The sequence below is a fragment of the Neomonachus schauinslandi genome, chromosome 9, assembly GCF_002201575.2.
Source record: "Neomonachus schauinslandi chromosome 9, ASM220157v2, whole genome shotgun sequence".
Lineage (NCBI taxonomy): Eukaryota > Metazoa > Chordata > Mammalia > Carnivora > Phocidae > Neomonachus > Neomonachus schauinslandi.
In genome coordinates, this window is record NC_058411.1 from 138827028 (window position 1) to 138846832 (window position 19805).

At 41.6% G+C, this 19805-nt stretch overlaps 1 protein-coding gene across 1 annotated transcript in view; it reads right to left on the bottom strand.

Moving 5' to 3' along the window:
• Positions 1-19805, bottom strand: part of IQGAP1 (IQ motif containing GTPase activating protein 1) — a 103102-nt gene that overhangs the window by 47249 nt on the left and 36048 nt on the right. The window contains exons 5-14 of the mRNA XM_021680679.1: positions 17648-17724; positions 11485-11552; positions 10440-10553; positions 9683-9861; positions 8923-9007; positions 3937-4100; positions 3022-3106; positions 2132-2295; positions 1767-1927; positions 189-313 (exon numbers count right to left, since the gene is read on the bottom strand). Of these exons, the coding sequence (XP_021536354.1) occupies positions 189-313; positions 1767-1927; positions 2132-2295; positions 3022-3106; positions 3937-4100; positions 8923-9007; positions 9683-9861; positions 10440-10553; positions 11485-11552; positions 17648-17724 (1222 nt within the window). The remainder of the gene's footprint in view (positions 1-188; positions 314-1766; positions 1928-2131; positions 2296-3021; positions 3107-3936; positions 4101-8922; positions 9008-9682; positions 9862-10439; positions 10554-11484; positions 11553-17647; positions 17725-19805) is intronic.

Genomic DNA, 19805 nt, shown 5'->3' on the forward strand with positions numbered 1-19805 from the left:
GAGGGGAGAGGGTCAGAGGGAGAAGCAGGCTCCCCGCTGAGCCGGGAGCCCGATGTGGGACTCGATCCCAGGACCCTGGGATCATGACCTGAGCCGAAGGCAGACGCTTAACCATCTGAGCCACCCAGGCGCCCCACACATCTTTAATAGTTCCATTATTTGAGGGGATGGTTACGCAGATTACTCACTCTCATGTTCCTCCTGCACCACCAGATTCACATGGTCCACACAGGCTTGGATGTCATTCCATGTAATAAATGCATTATTTTCTGCATGTGCCTGAGTTTTCAGTTTCATCAGCTCATCGAGATACCTGCCCCATTCCCCCAACAAAAAAGACAATGAAGTGCAATGTAAGAAAAGGGACCTTCAGGATTATCAGGGATGACAGGAATGGGAAGACTGGATACAAAGTCTCCAAAGAACAAAGACAGCTAAGGTACTCGCATAGCTTCACATACACTAGAGAACAACTCTGAGACTGAGGAGTTACTGTCAACAAAATGTGAAAATGTAAGGATATCACTTATTCTTTTTCTTTTAAATTTTTTTGTTTGTGTTTAAGTAATCTCTACACACAATGTGGGGCTCAAACTCACAACCCCAAGGTCAAGAGTTGCACGCTCCTCTGATTGAGCCAGCTAGGCACCCCTAGAATATCACTTATTCTTAACAGTCTGTTACATGTTCTAAATTCCAGGTATCACCAGCTAAGAATCAGAGGCAGTATCTTAAGCAATTCCTCTAAAGACAAGAAAACAAGGCCATAGACCAGCTAACAAATGTAGAAGGAAGGATAAATCAAGATATCATCCTTAGGGGCACCGGGCTGGCTCAATTAGTACAGCATGCCAACTCTTGATCTTGGGGTTGTGAGTTCAAGCCGCACGTAGGGGCTTAACAAAACAAAACACAGATATCATCATTAAGTAACTCTTACTGATAAAGTATTGATTTAGACAAGGATTATCAACTGGGGTTAAAAATATTAGGTGATTGTTAATGGGGAACTGGACATTTTGAGGTGCAAAGGTGCAAAAAGAGATTATGCTAAGGGAAAAACATAAATATACGTAAGGGGGATAAGCTGTCTCCCTGATTCAAGGATCAATCTTAGTATCTCTAATGGTGACATAAGCAGATTTTATATGCCTCTAGTTAAGAGAAAATATTAAATACACAAACCAAAAACGCTGACTCGATCTTGAAAGCCTTTAGACCTAATTTCCAATTTACAGAAATAAGCCAAATATCAGGAAGCAACCAGAACCAGAAGGTGCAACATTTTATAGGACAACTTGTCCCATCTCTTTAACAAGTCAGTTTCATGAAGAAAGGAACAATGCTAGATTAAACGATACCTGAGTGGTACAACAGTCAGATGTAACACATAGTCCTGCACTGGATCCTGGTGTGAAGAAACCAAGTGAAAAGGACAGTTTTGGAACAAGTGAAGAAGTATGAAAATGGACTAGGTTCAGCAGCTATTAAAGAAGAATTCTTTATTTCATCAGGGTATAAGATAGTACTATTTGGCTCTATAATAAACATCCTCATTGTTTTAGGTGAGCATACTTACATATTCAGGAGTGGAATGCCATGATATACACAATTTACTATAAATCCTCCAGCATAATAAAGAATAAAATGAATCAAAATAGAAAAAAAAGAAAAGAAAAAACGGATTGCACACTAAAGTCACAACGCCTGACAACAGGAAAGCTGACACCCAAAAATGGATCCCATCTACCGCTCTGCGCACCCACCTCTGACAGTTTTCTTCTTCGATATTGGTAAGGCCTGTCACCGAACTGCTCAGCTGTTTCCACACTGTGTTCATGTCCCCCGACTCCAGCGCCCTGTTGATTAGGGCCACTGATGACAGCATCTCTACTGCCACAGAGAGCTCAGGATGGGTGAGGCTGTGCTGCACAGAGACGGGGGAGGGCGGGGTGAGGACAGACATTCTTGGATGCTGACAGAACTCAGAAGCTCAAGTAAGCCGTAAGCAGTCTAAGTTTCTGGTTAAAAAAAAAAAAAAAAAAAGCCCTGCCAACCACACTGAGAAGTGGGTATGAAGTTCACTTCTACTCTGTTCTGCTCACAAACAGGACAGGTTGGGCTGACTTACCTCAGGACTCTGTTGCTGCAGGGTAACCAGCTCTTTCTGATAAAGATCGGCCGCAAACGGATACACCTGGGGCAGCTGGGCCTCAGGATTCATGAGCTCCAGAACAGTCTTCTCAGCAACACCCTTCTGGATGGCAGCGTTGATTGCTGCCACGGCTGCCAATCCTGCATAGAAAACGGGCCAGAAATGCAGCTGGCTTAGGACGCCCCCAGGGGAAGGAGAGGCGGTTTTCACAGGAGAAAGTTACATTCTGCGGATAAACTATCAGCCAGGATGTTTGAAGTGGAGCTTTCATCTTTAGAGAACAGCCCCCCACTTTGTATGAAGGTGAACTGTTGGCTATGCCAACTATATCCCAATAAAGCCGTTTTCCACTCCAATTCATCCTGCGACTCTCCTTCTAAAACATCTCTTCCATCCCGTGCAGCCCGGAGAATCAAGGACCAGCTTCTTAAGCGGCCGTTCAAAGGTTTCCACAATCTTTCTAAGCCTTTCTTATACAACTCGGCCCCAAATATCTACAGAAATTTTATTCTCATCACTGTTGCTTCAATACATCCTTCATCATCTGTCTCTGCTCACACTTCCTTTTGCTTGCTCACATTTCCTTTTCCTCTCGGCCCATGTTGGCAACATCCTTCTCTCTCTTCCACCATCCAGATCTCACCCAGCAAGCCCCTAAGTCTCACCACCTCCAACGCTCAAGTGCTTCCAAGCCAAAGTGAGCCCACGTGGACTCCAGTTCTACTCTGAAAACCAGAGGAGCCCTCCTGCCAAAGGCCCCTGGTACTTGATTATGGCTAGCAGGCTTGGGGGTGGGGATGAGGAGTGACGGGATCTGACCTCAGATGCCCCAGTGGACCTCAGGATCTCAGGGAGAGGACTCTTACTTCTCTGATACTGTTGGGCAGCACCGTTTGCAGCATCCACACCAGACTGGAGCTCTTCCTTCTGTAGGGGATCAGCCTGACCACCCTAAGAAAAGCAAAGAACATTTATGTGAAGATTCTCATGCCTGTGCCTCCAGGCCTTACAGTGGTATCTCAACAGTAGTCACAAGGACGAAGAACCATGGGCCTAAATGACAACTTCAGGCTACGTGCAGAGAAAGCGGCAGTCCTAGTGAGAGCCAAAGCCCCTGCCAAATACGGGGTAGAGTGACTTTCCAGATACCAGCACATAAAAAAAGATAGGTTGTGAGAAGCATCAAAATATTGACATAAGACATTCACAGACTCATTAGCACATTAATACTGCTTACTTTGGCCGATATATGCTGGGAATCTGAAAAAATGTACACTTGTTTGTCCTCATTCAGACAAAAAAGCAAGCCACTCATATTTGTCCTACAAACCCCACTAAGTACAATTCCACAGTCTACTCTTACTGCACGTTACGTGCTTTCCCAGTGCTGGCCAGAGGAAACTAGTTGATGTTTGCTTTCTTTTAAGTAGAAAGTCCTGAAGTAAGAATGTGAAAGAGATTCAGGTTTTCCCCCATGGCTTTGAGTTGGGGAATTAAGAAGGATGCTTCAAGTGAAGGGGTGGTTAGGTTTGGAGGGCAGGTACTACTTGTTTAAGAGGGTTTACAACTGGAAAAGTGAAAGGGAACTAAAGACAATGTGTTTCTTACCTGAGGATATCTTAAAAACCTACATTTATATGCAGGAAAAAAAGTCATACTAAAAGCTATAGGTTATAGTCTAACTACAGGGAAAAAAGGCCCCATAAAAATCTTTAAAGGACAGCACAAGATTTGCATGGATATATGTGAATGCCCACGGGTTCAGCCCACCATACTTTTACCTGTCTCTTCTGCTGCCTATCGCTCTGGAGCTGCTTGAGGTACCAGTCCCCGTTCTGTTGCTGCAGCCCTCGAAGGCCCAGAGCTGGAGACTGCAGCGCCTTGACCAAGGCCGGTGCCACGCCCTGCTCCAAAGCCAGGTCCACATTGGCTAAGGCAGAAGAGGCTGAGGAGAGGAAAAGGCCACAGCTTATGAAAACACTTTGTGAGCATCACAGCCTAGAATACTTTTCCTTCCCCCAAACCAAACTCAATTTCAGATGAGGGAAATATAGATCAGATGGCCTTTATTCTGGAATATCATGGAAGTACAAGATCTTGGGATTGGAGGAGAACCTTAAAGTCCTCAAGTCCAGGGGCCCCCAGCCGGGCTGTTCATCAGTTAACAGATTCCTAGATCATGGCTCAGGCCTACTAAAAAGCTTCCAGATGTAGACACCTTGGCACCAATATGGGGTAGCAATATAAGAGGCGCCAATCCAAACCAATGCATGTCTAAGTGCCCTCTAAACGCCAAGTTATTGTCTAGATGAAACTACCGAACAGGAGGAGGTTTCTCCCACAGCAATTTACTACATCTTTGAGCAATTTTGCTTAAAAAAACAAAACAAAAACAAAATCGTGGAAGCTTTCACCCTAGTGTTGACGCTTGAAAACATCCAGTCCCTCTTTCCCTCTGACAGTCCACCCCAGACTAAAGAGCCTTCATTCCTTCTTAATATCATCAGTCTGAATCCCTTCATTACCCTGCTACCTCCTGAACACATTCCACCAGGACAGTGAGGGCCCAGTTAGCAAGGGTGGTCTGACCGCGGAGAATGGCAGGGGCTACCTACACCCTCTCAATACACTCTACTTCTAGTCATAGAACCTGAGGTCATACAAGGTCTTTTAACATCTGGCAGTGAAAACCTAGATGTTCCTTCATCTGAAAACAATAAAGACACGTTCCTCACAGTGTTGTTAAGATGAAATGAAATCACACACATGAAAGCACTCTGTATATTGCAAAATACATAAGGTATTAGGTTGGCAGTCAGAATAAGGTATTTTCTGACTTCAAAAATAATAGCCACTGGGCGCCTGGGTGGCTCAGTTGGTTAAGCGACTGCCTTCGGCTCAGGTCATGATCCTGGAGTCCCTGGATCGAGTCCCGCATCGGGCTCCCTGCTCGGCAGGGAGCCTGCTTCTGCCTCTGACCCTCCCCCCTCTCATGTGCTCTCTCTCTCTCATTCTCTCTCTCTCAAATAAATAAATAAAATCTTTAAAAAAAAAAAAAAAAGATGCTAAAATGTTAAAAAAAAAAAAAAAATAATAGCCACTGACAAGTCATCATTACTGTATTATTTTCAGTTTCCCTATTTTTATAAGAGAAAACAGAGTTCTCCCTCCATGCTCCACCCAAGGGATCTGATTTTATCACCAAAGTAGCAAAACAAATCAATAATAACATACTAAAAATAAAAATATTTGGGGCATAGCAGCACTTAAAAATTTTAAATGTTTTAATGTTAGTAAAGGAAAAAAAAGAAAAAGAAATATAAAGTGTTAAAAGGAAAATTTTAAATCTCTGGATTTGTAGTCTCGCTGTAGACTCCTGAGACTATTCACTCCTCTCCAAGGATTAAGCCTGCAGTTCAGCTAACTCATCACCACACCAAGGCGAAGGCTCCTTGAGTCGGTCCACGTGACCATTAGCCAACTAATCATCCATTCCCTCAACAGCATTTACTGAGCACCAGCTTTGTGCTGCAAATAACAGCTGTGAACAAAACAAATGCTCTCTGTCTCGGTGGAGCTTTTACAGGAGTGGGGACAGAAAAGAAACAATACAGGTAAACAACCAGGCTTTTTCTAGGTATGCGATGTAGAATCTCAGATTATCTATCTACAAAAGCATCTAGTCGATTATGCTTTTACTAGAAGCATACCTACTACATAAACAGGGAAATATTTAAATAAACATAACATTCACACTATAAAGATGATAAAGTTTATAACATTATTTAAATACTTTCTTCCACTAAGCTTTAACTAATTTTCTGTGTTCTACAAAAAAAGTAAATAAAAACTTATTCTCATTTTTAACTATTTGGCCTGCAGCTTTCTCCCGGGGCAGTGGCTTCAATTCTGGTTCTCATACCCTCAGGGAAAGAATCTTATCTGTAATTATGTTAAGATAATTCCTGGGACCTAAAGTTCCCTTATCTTCCTAGCACACAACTTTCTATTGCTTCAGACTTGGCTCTACGATTAGAAAAAGACTGTCACTCTCTGGGGAATCCTGCCTTATCCTCACCTTATCTATCCAGTGAAGGTTCTTTTTTTTTTTTTAAGATTTTATTTATTTGATAGAGAGAGACACAGTGAGAGAAGGAACACAAGCAGGGGGAGTGGGAGAGGGAGAAGCAGGCTTCCCGCCAAGCAGGGAGCCCGATGCGGGGCTCGATCCCAGGACTCGGGGATCATGACCTGAGCTGAAGGCAGACACTCAACGACTGAGCCACCCAGGCGCCCCATCCAGTGAAGGTTCTTACACAAACCTCCAAGGAAAGACATTATTCCTGTCTTTTTCTATGACTGTACCTCATACATCTTTGATACATTGTTCTAAGCAAGTTGCCCTGAAATTACTCATTTGCATGTCTATCTTCGCTACCACGTTGAAAGCTACTTGAGGGAATTTTTTGAAAAGAAGTATTTATTTATTTTAGAGAGAGAGGAGTGGAGAGGGAAGGGCAGAGGGAGAGGAAGAGAAAGAGAAAGAATCTCAAGCACACCACAGGGCTCAATCTCATGGCCCTGAGATCATGACCTGAGACCTAGTCGGATGTTTAACCCACTGAGCTACCCAGGCGCCCCTGAATGGAACACTTTAAAAACATACAGCTATGTCTCTTCCCCCACAGTTTTATAACTGACTCTCACAGACTTAGCCAGGTAAAGCTACGATGGTTATAAAATCCTTGGGCGCCTGGGTGGCTCAGTCGTTAAGCGTCTGCCTTCGGCTCAGGTCATGATCCCGGAGTCCCGGGATCGAGTCCCACATCGGGCTCCCTGCTCGGCAGGAAGCCTGCTTCTCCCTCTCCCACTCCCCCTGCTTGTGTTCCTGCTCTCGCTCTCTCTCTCTGTCAAATAAATAAAATGTTTAAAAAAATAATAAATTAAAAAAAAAAAATCCTAAACAACATAGTAGGAAAAAAACACCTTATTAAAACAAAGAGTGTTTTATGCAGTGTACGCAGCAGGAAACATGCCGGACTTCCTTCTCACAGAGACAAATATTGCTGGCTTAAATATTCATACAGATACAGCACAACACATCACCCATACGTGAATGGAACTATTACTCTGTTCAGAAAACCATTATCTTAAATGAACCAGAATGGAACAGAATACAAAGACTCCTGGTCAGGATTTAGAGCCCCTGATCATACGGAGTTCGTAAAATCTTATAAAGTCTCTCTAGTTATTCCAAGTATTGGTTCAAGGGAGAATTAGTGCCTCCCAAGGAACAGAGAGGACAAGGATTACTATTGCTATTGTAATTATTATCTTGAGCAAAACAAGGTCAAACCTGGTTGAAATCAAATAAGCTTTTTAGTTCTTTTGGTGGATCTAACCATTACACTAGGAATTACAGGGATTTCAAAAGAAGCAGAACTCCTAAGTAATCTGTACTAGAAGGAGTTTATAGAGATGTCAGAAACAAAGGCAAGCAATAGAAGACAATATGTAATTGCGTAGAAAATTAGGTAGTTGGTTTATAAATGCCATGGGAGAGCTGGAATGGGTCAGGTGAGAATTGAGCTGGACTGTGAATGACTGTGTAATTTGAGTCAGGTAAGAGATAAGGGATGAGGGCATTATACTGAGAATACACAATTAGCAAAAGCTATGATAATGCTAATGTTTACTGAGTACTCACTAAATACCAGGCAATTTACATGCATTACCTCACCATCTGCAGAACAAGTCTGGGCCACAGGGGTCCCATGCCACAAAGCTATTAATAAGAAGCCAAGAGACCAAGTTCCTGGTCTGAGCCGCTCCAGAGAGGGACTCTTTCATGAGTCATGAAAGGAACAGAGTGAATATGGGAGACAATTAGGGAAATGAGTTTGTATAGAGAGTTGTATGCATAAAATACCGCATAAAAAACTCCCCTAGGCTAGGGGTCTGCGTTTTGTCCGGCAAGTGATGAGGAACCAATGCAGGTTCTTTAGCGGAAGAGTGACAAAATGAAAATGACACTTTCGAGACATTTAATTCCTCAAAGTATATAACACATACATACAAGACTCAGTAGAATGGTATAATCTCATTTTTGTTTAAATATGTTTTTAAAGATATGCATAAAAATATCAATAGTAGTGGGGGCACCTGGGTGGCTCAGCCGGTTAAGCATCTGACTGTTGATCTCAGCTTAGGTCTTGATCTCAGGGTCATGAGTTCAAGCCCTGTGTTGGGCCCCAGGCTGAGCATGGAGCCTACTTAAAAAAAAAATAAATAAGGAAAAATAAAATCCCTATTTAGATTTTTTTTAAGTGTATTAATACAGGGTAAAACAGTGAAATTAGCCAACAATGAGCCCAGAAGCTACAGCAGATGAGCAAATAGAGGGAGGGCCTGCCTGAGGATGACAGCAGCTGAAACAGAAGATATATGAACACAAAAAAACAGTAGTAAGCAATAGTTCCTAAACAAATCCACTAATGTCTAAAACAAACTTAGGGGCGCCTGGGTATCTCAGTCAGTTAAGCGTCTGCCTTCAGCTCAGGTCGTGATCGCAGGGTCCTGAGATCAAGTACCGCATTGGGTTCCTTGGTCAGTGGGAAGCCTGCTTTTCCCTCTGCCTGCCACTCCCCCTGGTTGTGCTCTCTGACAAATAAATGAGTAAAGTCTTAAAAAAATAAAAATAAAAATAGATCAACACTCCCATTATTCTGTAACATCCCCGCAGGTACCCAACTAAGGGACATACTTACTATTGACTTTGTTTATATTGCCTTGAATTTCAGCTTGAGTGAGCAGCTCCTCATAAACATCCCTTTCTCTCTCAGAGTTTTCTGTCTGAAGATGAATAAAAAGTGTAATAAATCAGTTCAGGTCTCTAGGAAGACCTCAGAAACACTTACACTCCTCCCACAACCATGAGAGAACAAAGAGGAAGGGTGCTACACAACTCTTCACTAGAAACACAAAAGCAGATCCACTTGTTAATGACAAGCCCAAGAGTGCTTCCAGAGTTGGGCACAAGCGGAAGCACGGGCGAACCCTGCCCTACTCGCTCGGGAGCCTGCATCCTTGCCTCAGACCTGAGCAGAACGGGCACCCCCAAGGTCCAGATCTCAGAACTTCTCATTGCTGTGCACAAAATTCAAGAATAAAGTAAAAGTCAAAATGGAATCTAATACCAAAGACTGCATACTGTGTAAATCCATTTCATTTATATGTAATTCTTAAAAAGGTAAATATAGGGATCTGTTCAGACTGGAAGTTGCCTGGGGCCAAGGGTGGGGAGTGGAGGGCAATAGAGGCCGACTATGAAGAAGGACCTGGGGACTTGGGGGATGATGGTTTTGTAACCACACACGTTTGTCAAAACCTATCAAACCATACATGTAAAATGAGTAAATTTTACTGTGTGTAAATTATACTTCAAGAAAATAGATTTTAAAAAATGGAGTCCTATCAAACAATGAAAGAATATAAATCAATTAGAAAGAAGAAATGTTCCATTTTTACCCTGTTTTTAGCGTTGGTCATTTTCTCCTGCTTGGCCTGATAAAGCACATCCTGGTATGTGGAAGCCAAGGGCTCTTCGAGATTTACAAGCATGGCGTTCGGGTTTCTCAGAGCCACAAATGTGTCAGCTGGAATTCTATGGTCAACAGCCTCATTAATGGCAATAACAGCAGCATGCACTAAAAAGAAAAAAAAAATTCAAAACGTAGAACACTGGGGTTATACAGAGTAAGGGATGTACATGACATATCCAGAACAACATCATAACCCCCTATTGCAGGAAAAGACTCGTTTTGATAGAGAAAAGATGACTGGGGTTGGAGGAATGGCTTCCTGAATCCTGTAAACCTAGTCTCTTCCTGGATGTGCAAAGGCCAAAGCTCTCCCTGTGATCCCATGTCTGGGATGCTGAGTTTGGAATCTCACAGGGAAATATTCGTTAAAGAGCCTTGCAAAGAGCAGATATTATGGAAATGTTCACCCTTATTCATCATGTAAGTACCATTAAAAAAAAAAAAAAAAGAAATCCAAAGAGGCACTGAAATGTAGAACTCACTTTCTAAATGCTTTTATTTTCATTGAAATGACTCACTTACTTCCAAATAACAATAGCACAGAAGCCCACAGCAGTGTTAAACTACCTCTACCGACCTAAGCTTGCTAACAAAATTCCTAACATCCAGGACCATCATAGTATCCATGACTGAAAGTGGTAGCAACAATCCCATGTGAACCCACAAAATTTCTCTCTGCTTACATGCGGCTTCATCCACTGAGAGTTCGTTAGCCAGGATGCCCCCGATCTTGCTGAAGGCGGGCATCTGGATCCCGTACTTCTCCAGTTCAATCTTCATGTTGTTGATTTCCTCTTCTACAGGAAAAGATGAAGACCCAGGTGAACAAGTTAAGCACCTTTCCAGAACTCAGAGAAGGAAACAGATTCCCCAACTACAAAACGGGATAAAGTGGTGGCTACCTCCTAGGATTATGAGGATTTAATGAGATGATATACGGAAAGCACTGAGCATAGCACCTGGCACAAAGCATACACTCAGTAGACGTTAACTATTATTACTATTATCAAGAGCATCAAAACTCAGTATAACATGAGAAACAGCCCTACAGAAAAGAGTTTCTCAAAACTGCTCTTTCTGGCATTTTCTACAGTGAACTTCCAAATGGAGCAGCTTTGAAGGGAGCTCAGCAACAAGTGACCCACAAGCCAGCCAGATGTCTTTACACGCCAAGTCACTAGCCGCTATTAAACTATTTTGCTTCCAAGGCAGGAAGCCAAATGATAAAGAAAACAACATGTAAAGTTTGGCCCTTTGCCCCAGGTCTGGTGAACAACTTCCCCAGAAGGAAAAACGTCACAGATAAAAGTTTTATTAAATTTAAAATTCCCAAGCCTACAAAATAATGACCAGTTCAAAATATTTGAATCTATATTACCCCTAACCAATATTACTACTGTTCTTTTTCTCCGCAAGCTCCCATCTCTTCAAGCATCTGACAATAGCAAATACACACAGAATAAGGTAAAAAAGCTAAATTTTTTAATTACTCAATTGTCACCCTAGCTTTGACCACCGTAGGTACTTGCTAAAATGAGAGAACAAAGTTTGAAATTCCAAGTTTAGTGGTCTTCTCAATGCACATAGGAGAAGCAAGTTACTTATACTTCTTTGATCTCTGTTGCCAGAGTGTTTTTAAAGCCCTATGTCTTTAAGATTGGTATTGTTGACTCTCCAGGCTATTTCCACATAAATCAAGCATTTCCTGCCAAGTTTGTAACTCCTTACCTGTGAAGTCAACCTTTCCATATAGGTCTTGAATCTGAGGAGCCAGGCCCAGTTTGAACAGGTACAAACTAGAAGACACGATATGCAAAAAGAGTTACGTCTCCCAGCTGCACCTAGCTGCTACTCTTAGATTAACGGGGAAAGTCAGCATAAAGAACAAACATTCTGAACATATCCCTGCATGCTACCATATTCCCCCCCCTTTGCAGTTACCATACTTTATCTCAGAACCTTTTCTTAGTTTTACATAATATTGTCCTAGAAAGTCACATAATGCAATGCAAAAAGCACTGGACTGGGAATCAGAAGACACAAGTTCGAGTCCCAGTTCTGGTACAAATCCAGTGTGTAATTAGATGTTAACATACATGGGAATATAATTAATCTAAGTGGAGAAATCTTCACTTCTGTCCACCTTCCTGTGATCAGTAAGTTTTAACTAACAAGATATTTATAACATTGTCATGAAAATGATTCAAATAAAAAGTCTTCTTTAAACTGAATTCATATTACTGACGGAAATAGTTCAGGTAATTTATGAGTTTTAAACAAACATTATGTATCTTTACTGTTTAAATAAAAAAAGAAATCTATTTGACTTTAAATCTCATGAAGGCAGGAATAAAAGTCTTGTTTACCAATGTCTACCCGGAACTTGGCATATATTAATAAATATTAACATTTCACAGATGGACAGATGGATAAGTAAATGTCTGTAAGCGTGAATTCGCTTAACTGGATTCTAAGGACCTAGCAGATCATAACCAACAAATTAGAAGTGTATTTAACAGGGGCGCCTTGGGTGGCTCAGTCATTAAGCGTCTGCCTTCGGCTCAGGTCATGGTCCCAGGGTAGCCCTGCCATCGGGCTCCCTGCTTGGCGGGAAGCCTGCTCCTCCCTCTCCCACTCCCCCTAATTGTGTTTCCTCTCTCGCTGTCTCTCCCTCTAATAAATAAATAAAATCTTAAAAAAAAAAAAAAAGACGTGTACTTGACAGAGATGGACACGAGCAAGACACTAACGGCCTAGCAATAAGGGAATAAATAAAAAAACGCCTAAGAAAGAAATCACAGTAACTCAACAGAGTGACCTACAGTTTTTGCAAATAATCTATAAACCTCAGTTTGATCTAAACACAAATATGGATCATGTATACTGCATTCACAGAACTGATCAGAACTTAAATTGTATAAACACAAATGTATAATCTAAAAAACGTCAAGTATTCTGAAAATACATTCGAATTTATACATTCAGAGTAGCTAATTATTTTCTCAGGTAAGTACAAGTATGAATCATCTGTATATGATTAACTGCTTTTTTTAGAGTAAAATGCTCAAAATGGAACTATATAAAGTTTCTCTCTCAAAAGATTTTAAATCTATTCAACAAAATTTCCAAAGCAAAATAGCCAATAACATTCTATACCTGTCATATGTCCCTATTATATATATTATTTCTCCCACATAATATGTCCCACCTGCATTCCAAATTAGTAAGAATACTTTTCTTCAGGAACCCTCTTTTATTTCTACTTGGAAAGAGCAAAGTGGCTGCCACACTTTACGAAATTTCAAGAATGTCACTTTTACAAGCCCAAGAAGAGTGAGTTCGTTTTTAAGATCTTCTGATGGTAAATTAAAGTTTTTATGATATTCCTGGCTGATATGAATAAAGTAGAGGAGAAGCTCAGACACAGGCACCATCTTTCTTTTATCTCAATTATTGGGACTATTTTAAGGAGCTGCTGGAGTTATGAATATAACCACAATGGCCACTCAGACCCTCTGGCCCAGAACCGAGACAGTACTCAACCTCAAAGTTGAAACTTTCAATCCTACCAGTAAACACCCCTGTCCATTCTTTGCTCCTGTTCTCCCTACATTTACAAATAAAACTGATAGGTGCCTACAACAGTCAGCCTGTGATTGAGCTCAGGTTCATTCTTCTTTTCTTTTTTCCCACCAGAGCTGTACTTTGTAGCAATGGGGAAAAGGAGGCTGTGGATTCCTATTATCTTTGCTGCCTGCAGAGTAACCTGGAAGAAGTCACTATGCTGATCTCAAAGACTGTTAATAAAGGCTCGTAAACACAAACATAGCAGTTGCTTAGGAAACAGAATCTAATACAGTCCACAATCCCTGATCTAAATTCTTTGGGCCAGATATGAATTTAGGATTTCTCAGATATTAGAAAGGTGTTATAGTATATACAGTATTATATCATGTCTGTTTACTTAAGTATATACAGGATTATAAAACACGCCAGCAAGCCTTGAGGCAGCGCCTCTAAATAAATACATTACTTTTCTGCAGAGAAACATACACATAATCACAGTAAGCAGACTATTATTCTAAATAACTTCAATTAATTCTGATCAGATTTTGCCAACAAATGAGTTGGAACCAAACAAATAAAATTTTCAGCTTTTACATTTCTTTTGAATTTAAGATGTAGGATTATGGGCCAATTTAACCCCAAAATCAGTTCTTAAAAAGATAAAACATCAGAGGAAATGGAAATAAAGTATACAAATATATATGAAATAATAATAAAGAATTGGGGTCTTGGGATGCCCGGGTGGCTCAGTCAGTTAAACGTCTGCCTTCAGCTCAGGGTCCAGGGATCAAGTCCTGCATCAGGCTCCCTGCTCAGCGGGGAGTCTGCTTCTCCCTCTCCCTCTGCAATATCCCTGCTTGTGCTCTGTCTCTCTCTCATAAATAAAATAATTAATCAAAAAAAGAAAAAAAGAACTGGGGTCTTATCTGAGGGTGGAATGGAAGGAAGGAAGGAAGGTAGAAAACAGGGAGATGATGTTTTTCTGTCGCTGCAAATCCAAAAGGGAGAAGGGGCTTCACCGCACACAGTGAAGTGGGAGCCTGCCTGGAACACTGTTGTCCTATACGGTGAAGAGGAGGCTCCAAGCACGTATAAACTGCCTACATATCAACGGCTGCCGACGCTTCAGGAAAAACACTCCAGGGAGGAAAGAAATCATAAATGACCAACCAGAACACATTGCTCTGTATAGAATTTCTAAGCACAGGCTGCACAGTGAAGAGAAATGAGTAACAATAGCAGACTTCCTCCCTTTCCGATTCTGAGAAAGGCACAGTTAATTCTTTATCTCCAGTTCAGAGACTTTGGGGGCCTGGGAGCCAGGTGACGCTGCAGAGAGCCATGGCTGCGGATCGCCCAGAGAGGAGTTCCACCGGCTCGGCCCCTTGCTGGCCAAGTGCAGATATCCATTGTAGGTACAACCTTCACAAGGTTATCAATACAGACAAACCTCACTGTTAACACTGAGCCAATCACAATACTCAGAATTAATCTGATTTTGGCTCAGACACATACATTTGAAATTGCTACAATCTGAACATTCCCCTAGATACCACCCACTGCTAAGTATTTTTGAAAAATTCTTATGTTACTCTTGTTTGTCCAACGTTATGCCATGTACCTTGGAGGGAAGGAAAAGAAATGTAAGGCATGACCTCTGTCCCTAAGAGGCTAATGATGTAATAGAGAGAAAGACAGTAAACATATGAAAGAAACAATAGAACTAAGAAACAAAGAAACACAGGAGTTTAGACAAAGGAATGAGCGGGAGTCACTGGAAATCACAAAACCTCACCAAGACGGTGGGAACTGAATTAAAACTTGACTGGATACGCTGAGACAAACATGAAGAGTCATCTGATAAAAGAAAGCACCATTTCCTTTTTTCATTTATAGGGCAGAAAATATCCCCCTGAGCTAGAGAAGGAGAAGGAAGATTTGTTACAATGTATGATTTTGACACAAACATTTATTGACTACCTACTACAGCGAGGCGTCTAAGCACTAGAGACACAAATAACAGAAATCGGTCTTCCTCCAAGGAATCCACAGAAAGCAAGCAACAAGAACAAATAACCCAAGGAGGATGTAAAAACCCTATACTTGAAGTAAGAGGTATGTGCAAATACTAGAAGAGCACAGAGATGGGAAAGAGCTAATTCTGTCTGAGGGAGAAAAAGTAAAAGAAGGCGTCCATGAACATGGCGTTCCACAGTAGCAGCTGGAGCAGAATGTGGGTTAAACTAGGGAGTAAAAGGGCATTCAGGCAAGAATGAACCAAAGGCAGACGAGTGTGGCTATGCCCTAGTCCTCAGCTACGTTTTTTCTTTTGTGGGTTTCACACGGGTTCCAGGGATCCAAGGGTCTGGCACATTTTCTATCAAACTGGAGACAACAAGGGTTTTCACGGGTCAATATGATAAATATATTCATATATATAATTAACATTTATTAAGCATACATACAGGATGCCTTATAAAATGGGCAGCCTGGCAAAGAAACCCCATCAGCATGTCCTGCTCACTTCTTTTTTTTTTTTTTAAAGATTTTTTTATTTATTTGAGAGAGAGAGAGAGAGCATGAGAGGGGGGAGGGGCAGAGGGAGAAGCAGACTCCCTGCTCAGCAGGGAGCCCGATGCGGGACTCGATCCCAGGACTCCGGGATCATGACCTGAGCCGAAGGCAGACGCTTAACCGACTGAGCCACCCAGGTGCCCTGTCCTGCTCACTTCTACCACCTTCTCGTTTAGCCCTATGGACATCAGGTAAATTTGTACCACTCTGGTATGGTGCTATCGTATCTACTGAACCCCACCCTCCCTCCACACAGATCGCCTCTTCCTTCCAATACAGTACTTTGCTGATTCTAGGAGCCAAGGGCTTGAAATTAAGTCATCTTCAAAATTTACTAAGAAATTATGAAAAAACTATACTTTGTTTCAGTTCTTATTTATCATATTTGTTTGGCATAAACATTACTTAACAAACTGGCTTGGTGAGGACCTAGAAAATGAAATAAATTAAAAATCAACCATTTGATAGTTGAAGGCATTATTTGAAGATGTTGATAATATTTAATTATACTACTAAAGTATTAAGACATGGTGAGTGTATTTTGTAATTCAGCTACTGGCTTGTGACAAAACAGTAAACAGTGAAAGTTTTGAAATGTACATACTTTCTTGTAATTGTTAAGAGATTTTAATTAAAAAGGAAGAAACTACATCCCAGCTGAAATGCACAGTTCACAGAAATACTAGATCAACAACGAAAGACTATACTACGTTTTCAGAGCCAAATTATCTGCTATTACGGAGATAAATAAATCCCTTCTCCCTACTCCCTAGAAAAACACAGCTGCTTCTCACCATTTTGTTAAGACAACAGTATCCTATTCTATTCGGAAATCCTGAAGCTAATGCAAGAACTTTTTTGTTATACCATGGACAAAAGGCTATGCATTCAATTTCGAGGATATTCCTAAACTGCCTTTTTTTTTTTAATTGAGATAAAATTGACATATAACATTATATTAGTTTCAGGTGTACAACATAATGATTTAATATATGTATATATTGCAAAATGGTCACCTCAATAACGTCTCACTAACATCCATCACCACACAGAGTTACGGATTTTTTTCTTGTGCTGAGAAATTTTTTTTTTAAAGATTTTATTTATTTATTTATTTATTTGAGAGAGAGAATGAGAGAGAGAGAGAGCATGAGATGGGGGAGGGTCAGAGGGAGAAGCAGACTCCCCGCTGAGCAGGGAGCCCGATGCGGGACTCGATCCCGGGACTCCAGGATCATGACCTGAGCCGAAGGCAGTCGCTTAACCAACTGAGCCACCCAGGCGCCCTGTGCTGAGAAATTTTTTTTAAAGATATATTTAATTGAGAGAGAGAGAGAGAGAGTGCTCGGGCGGGGTGGGGGAAGGAACAGAGGGAGAGAGAGAGAGAGGAAGCAGACTCCCCCGAGTGGGGAGCTTGATTCAGGGCTTGATCCCAGGACCCTGAGATCACGACCTGAGCTGAAAGCAAGAATTGGATGCTGAACCGACTGAGCTACCCAGGCACCCCATACTGGGAACTTTTAATATCTACTCTCTTAGCAACTTTCAAGCCTACACCACACCATTATTAACTAAAATCCCCATGCAGTACGTTACACCCCCAGGACTTAGTTATTTTATAGCTGGAAGTCTGTAATTTTTGACCCTCTTTACCCATTTCGCCCACCCCTAAGTCCCCACCTCTGGCAATTTAGCAATCTGTTCTCTGTGTCTACGTACACTGTTTATTTTACCAAGAAAATCTGATTACCTGAGTGCATGGATACAGTAGATACATCTTGGCATGTTCTTTCGATCATAGATATCTGTAGTTTCTGGGTAAAAAATCTAAGGAGGAATAAAAGAAGCAGAGTAAGGTATCCATCCACTGGATCATTCACCAATCACTAATTATACAAATAAAACAATTAGAAAACATTATTGGCATTCAGCAAGTAACTTCATTAGGGGGAACAGACAATTCATCCTAAGTAATGTAAGGAATAAAATGCTATAAAACAGAATAAAAAGCACGAATTGGAAAAGCAGGTATGTGAAAGTGATTTGCTTACTCCACTCAGACATGGGCGGATGACACCCAGCTCTTGTGCAGTTTAAATCAATGGCAAATGTAGGAAGCTGTGAAGGACTGCCATCTGCCCAGTTACTGTCTACCATGACTAGACTCAGAAATAACTCAACAATGAACATTTACTTAGATGCTTTGGGTTGTGTGAACTACTACATTTAGACATTGAAAAAAAGCTACAAAATACTAAAATGTGTTTTATGCAGGGACACCTGGCTGGCTCAGTTACCAGAGTGTGCAACTCGATCTCCAGGTTGTGAGTCTGAGCCCCACACTGGATACAGAGATTACCTAAAAATAAAATCTTTTAAAGAAATGTGTTACATGCTTGGGAGAAGAGAAAAGATACACAGATGAAGTAGCTGAAATAGAGGACATGTGTGGGAATGTGGAAGACCGGCGGTTCTCCTGGGTAGCACTTGCCACAAATAATCAATTACTTGTGTATTATCTGTTTGACTACATGCTACATGAAGGCAGGGGCCAGGTCTATGCAGTTCACTGCCGTATCTTCAATGCCAAGCCCAGAGCCAAGATCACGGAAGGGGTTCTACATTTAATGAATTAATGAATGAGGCTGAATAGGAGCATAGTAGATTTAGACTGGGTATAATCTTGAATTTCAAGATCTATCTTCATGGTGATGTGGCACCATACAATTCATTCTATAATTTAGGGGGAGATAAGGTGATAGTGGTCTGGGGAAGTGAAAGACTGAATTTCGAGGCTGTCAGAAGAATCTGGATGAGCAGTGAAAGGCAGTAGGAAGAGTCCTGTAGCACCGTGTGCCTGTTAGAGCCCGAACCGCCGCCCTCGAGAGATGGAATGTACCAGAATCGTCTTTTTTGATAATTTTTCAAACTCTGCATGCTCACTTTCCAAGACGGAGATGCCATCATCTCCTGAAAGGTAAAGATCACAGTCGCATTGAGACACCCTTCCCGAAAACAGTACAGAATACATTTTAGAAAGTAAAAGAAAAATATGGTTGGGTAGGGTAGGATGCAATCAGATTATGAGGACCTTGAAAGTCAGACAAGTTTGAACTTGATATGCAGGGCCCAGAGAAGTCCTAGCTCTGGAGCCAAGGATAAAAACAGAGCTCAGTAAGATCTGACTGGAGACAGGACACAGGGTACATTGAATTGTGGAGAAATTGAAACTAAGGAGATAGGCTGATAACCTCTTTCAATAGATAAAAGAAACATTTCAAATACATGAGGAAGGCTTAGAGCATAACTGCCATTTAGGAGTTCAAGGTAACCTCAAGATTCTGAGACGGGGTGACTGGGGAAATGAGGACAGGCTACCATTTAGTATAGAGGAAGGGAGGTTCACCTGGGGGAAAAGGAAGGTTTATTTTCAGATAGGAGGAATTCTAGCTAATAGAAAACTATCCAAGAACAGTCCAGCAGCCATGCGAAGACAATGTGTTTATCTTATAGCAGTCTTCAAAATAACTGAAACCATGAGAACAAGAATGTAGTTAAATAAGGACTGCATCTTAAGGAACCCCCACCACTAGGATTATGGGAGGTAGAACACACGAGGAAGATGGAGGAGTAGTTGAGCAGACTGAAAACGATTTAAAAATGAAAGTCAAGGGGTGTGTGGCTGGCTCAGTCGGGAGAGCATGTGACTCTTGATCTTTGGGTTGTGAGTTCGAGACTCACACTGGGTGTAGAGATTACTTAAAAATAAAATCTTAGGGGTGCCTGGGTGGCTCAGTTGGTTAAACGACTGCCTTCGGCTCAGGTCATGATCCTGGAGTCCCGGGATCGAGTCCCGCATCGGGCTCCCTGCTCGGCGGGGAGTCTGCTTCTCCCTCTGACCTTCCCCC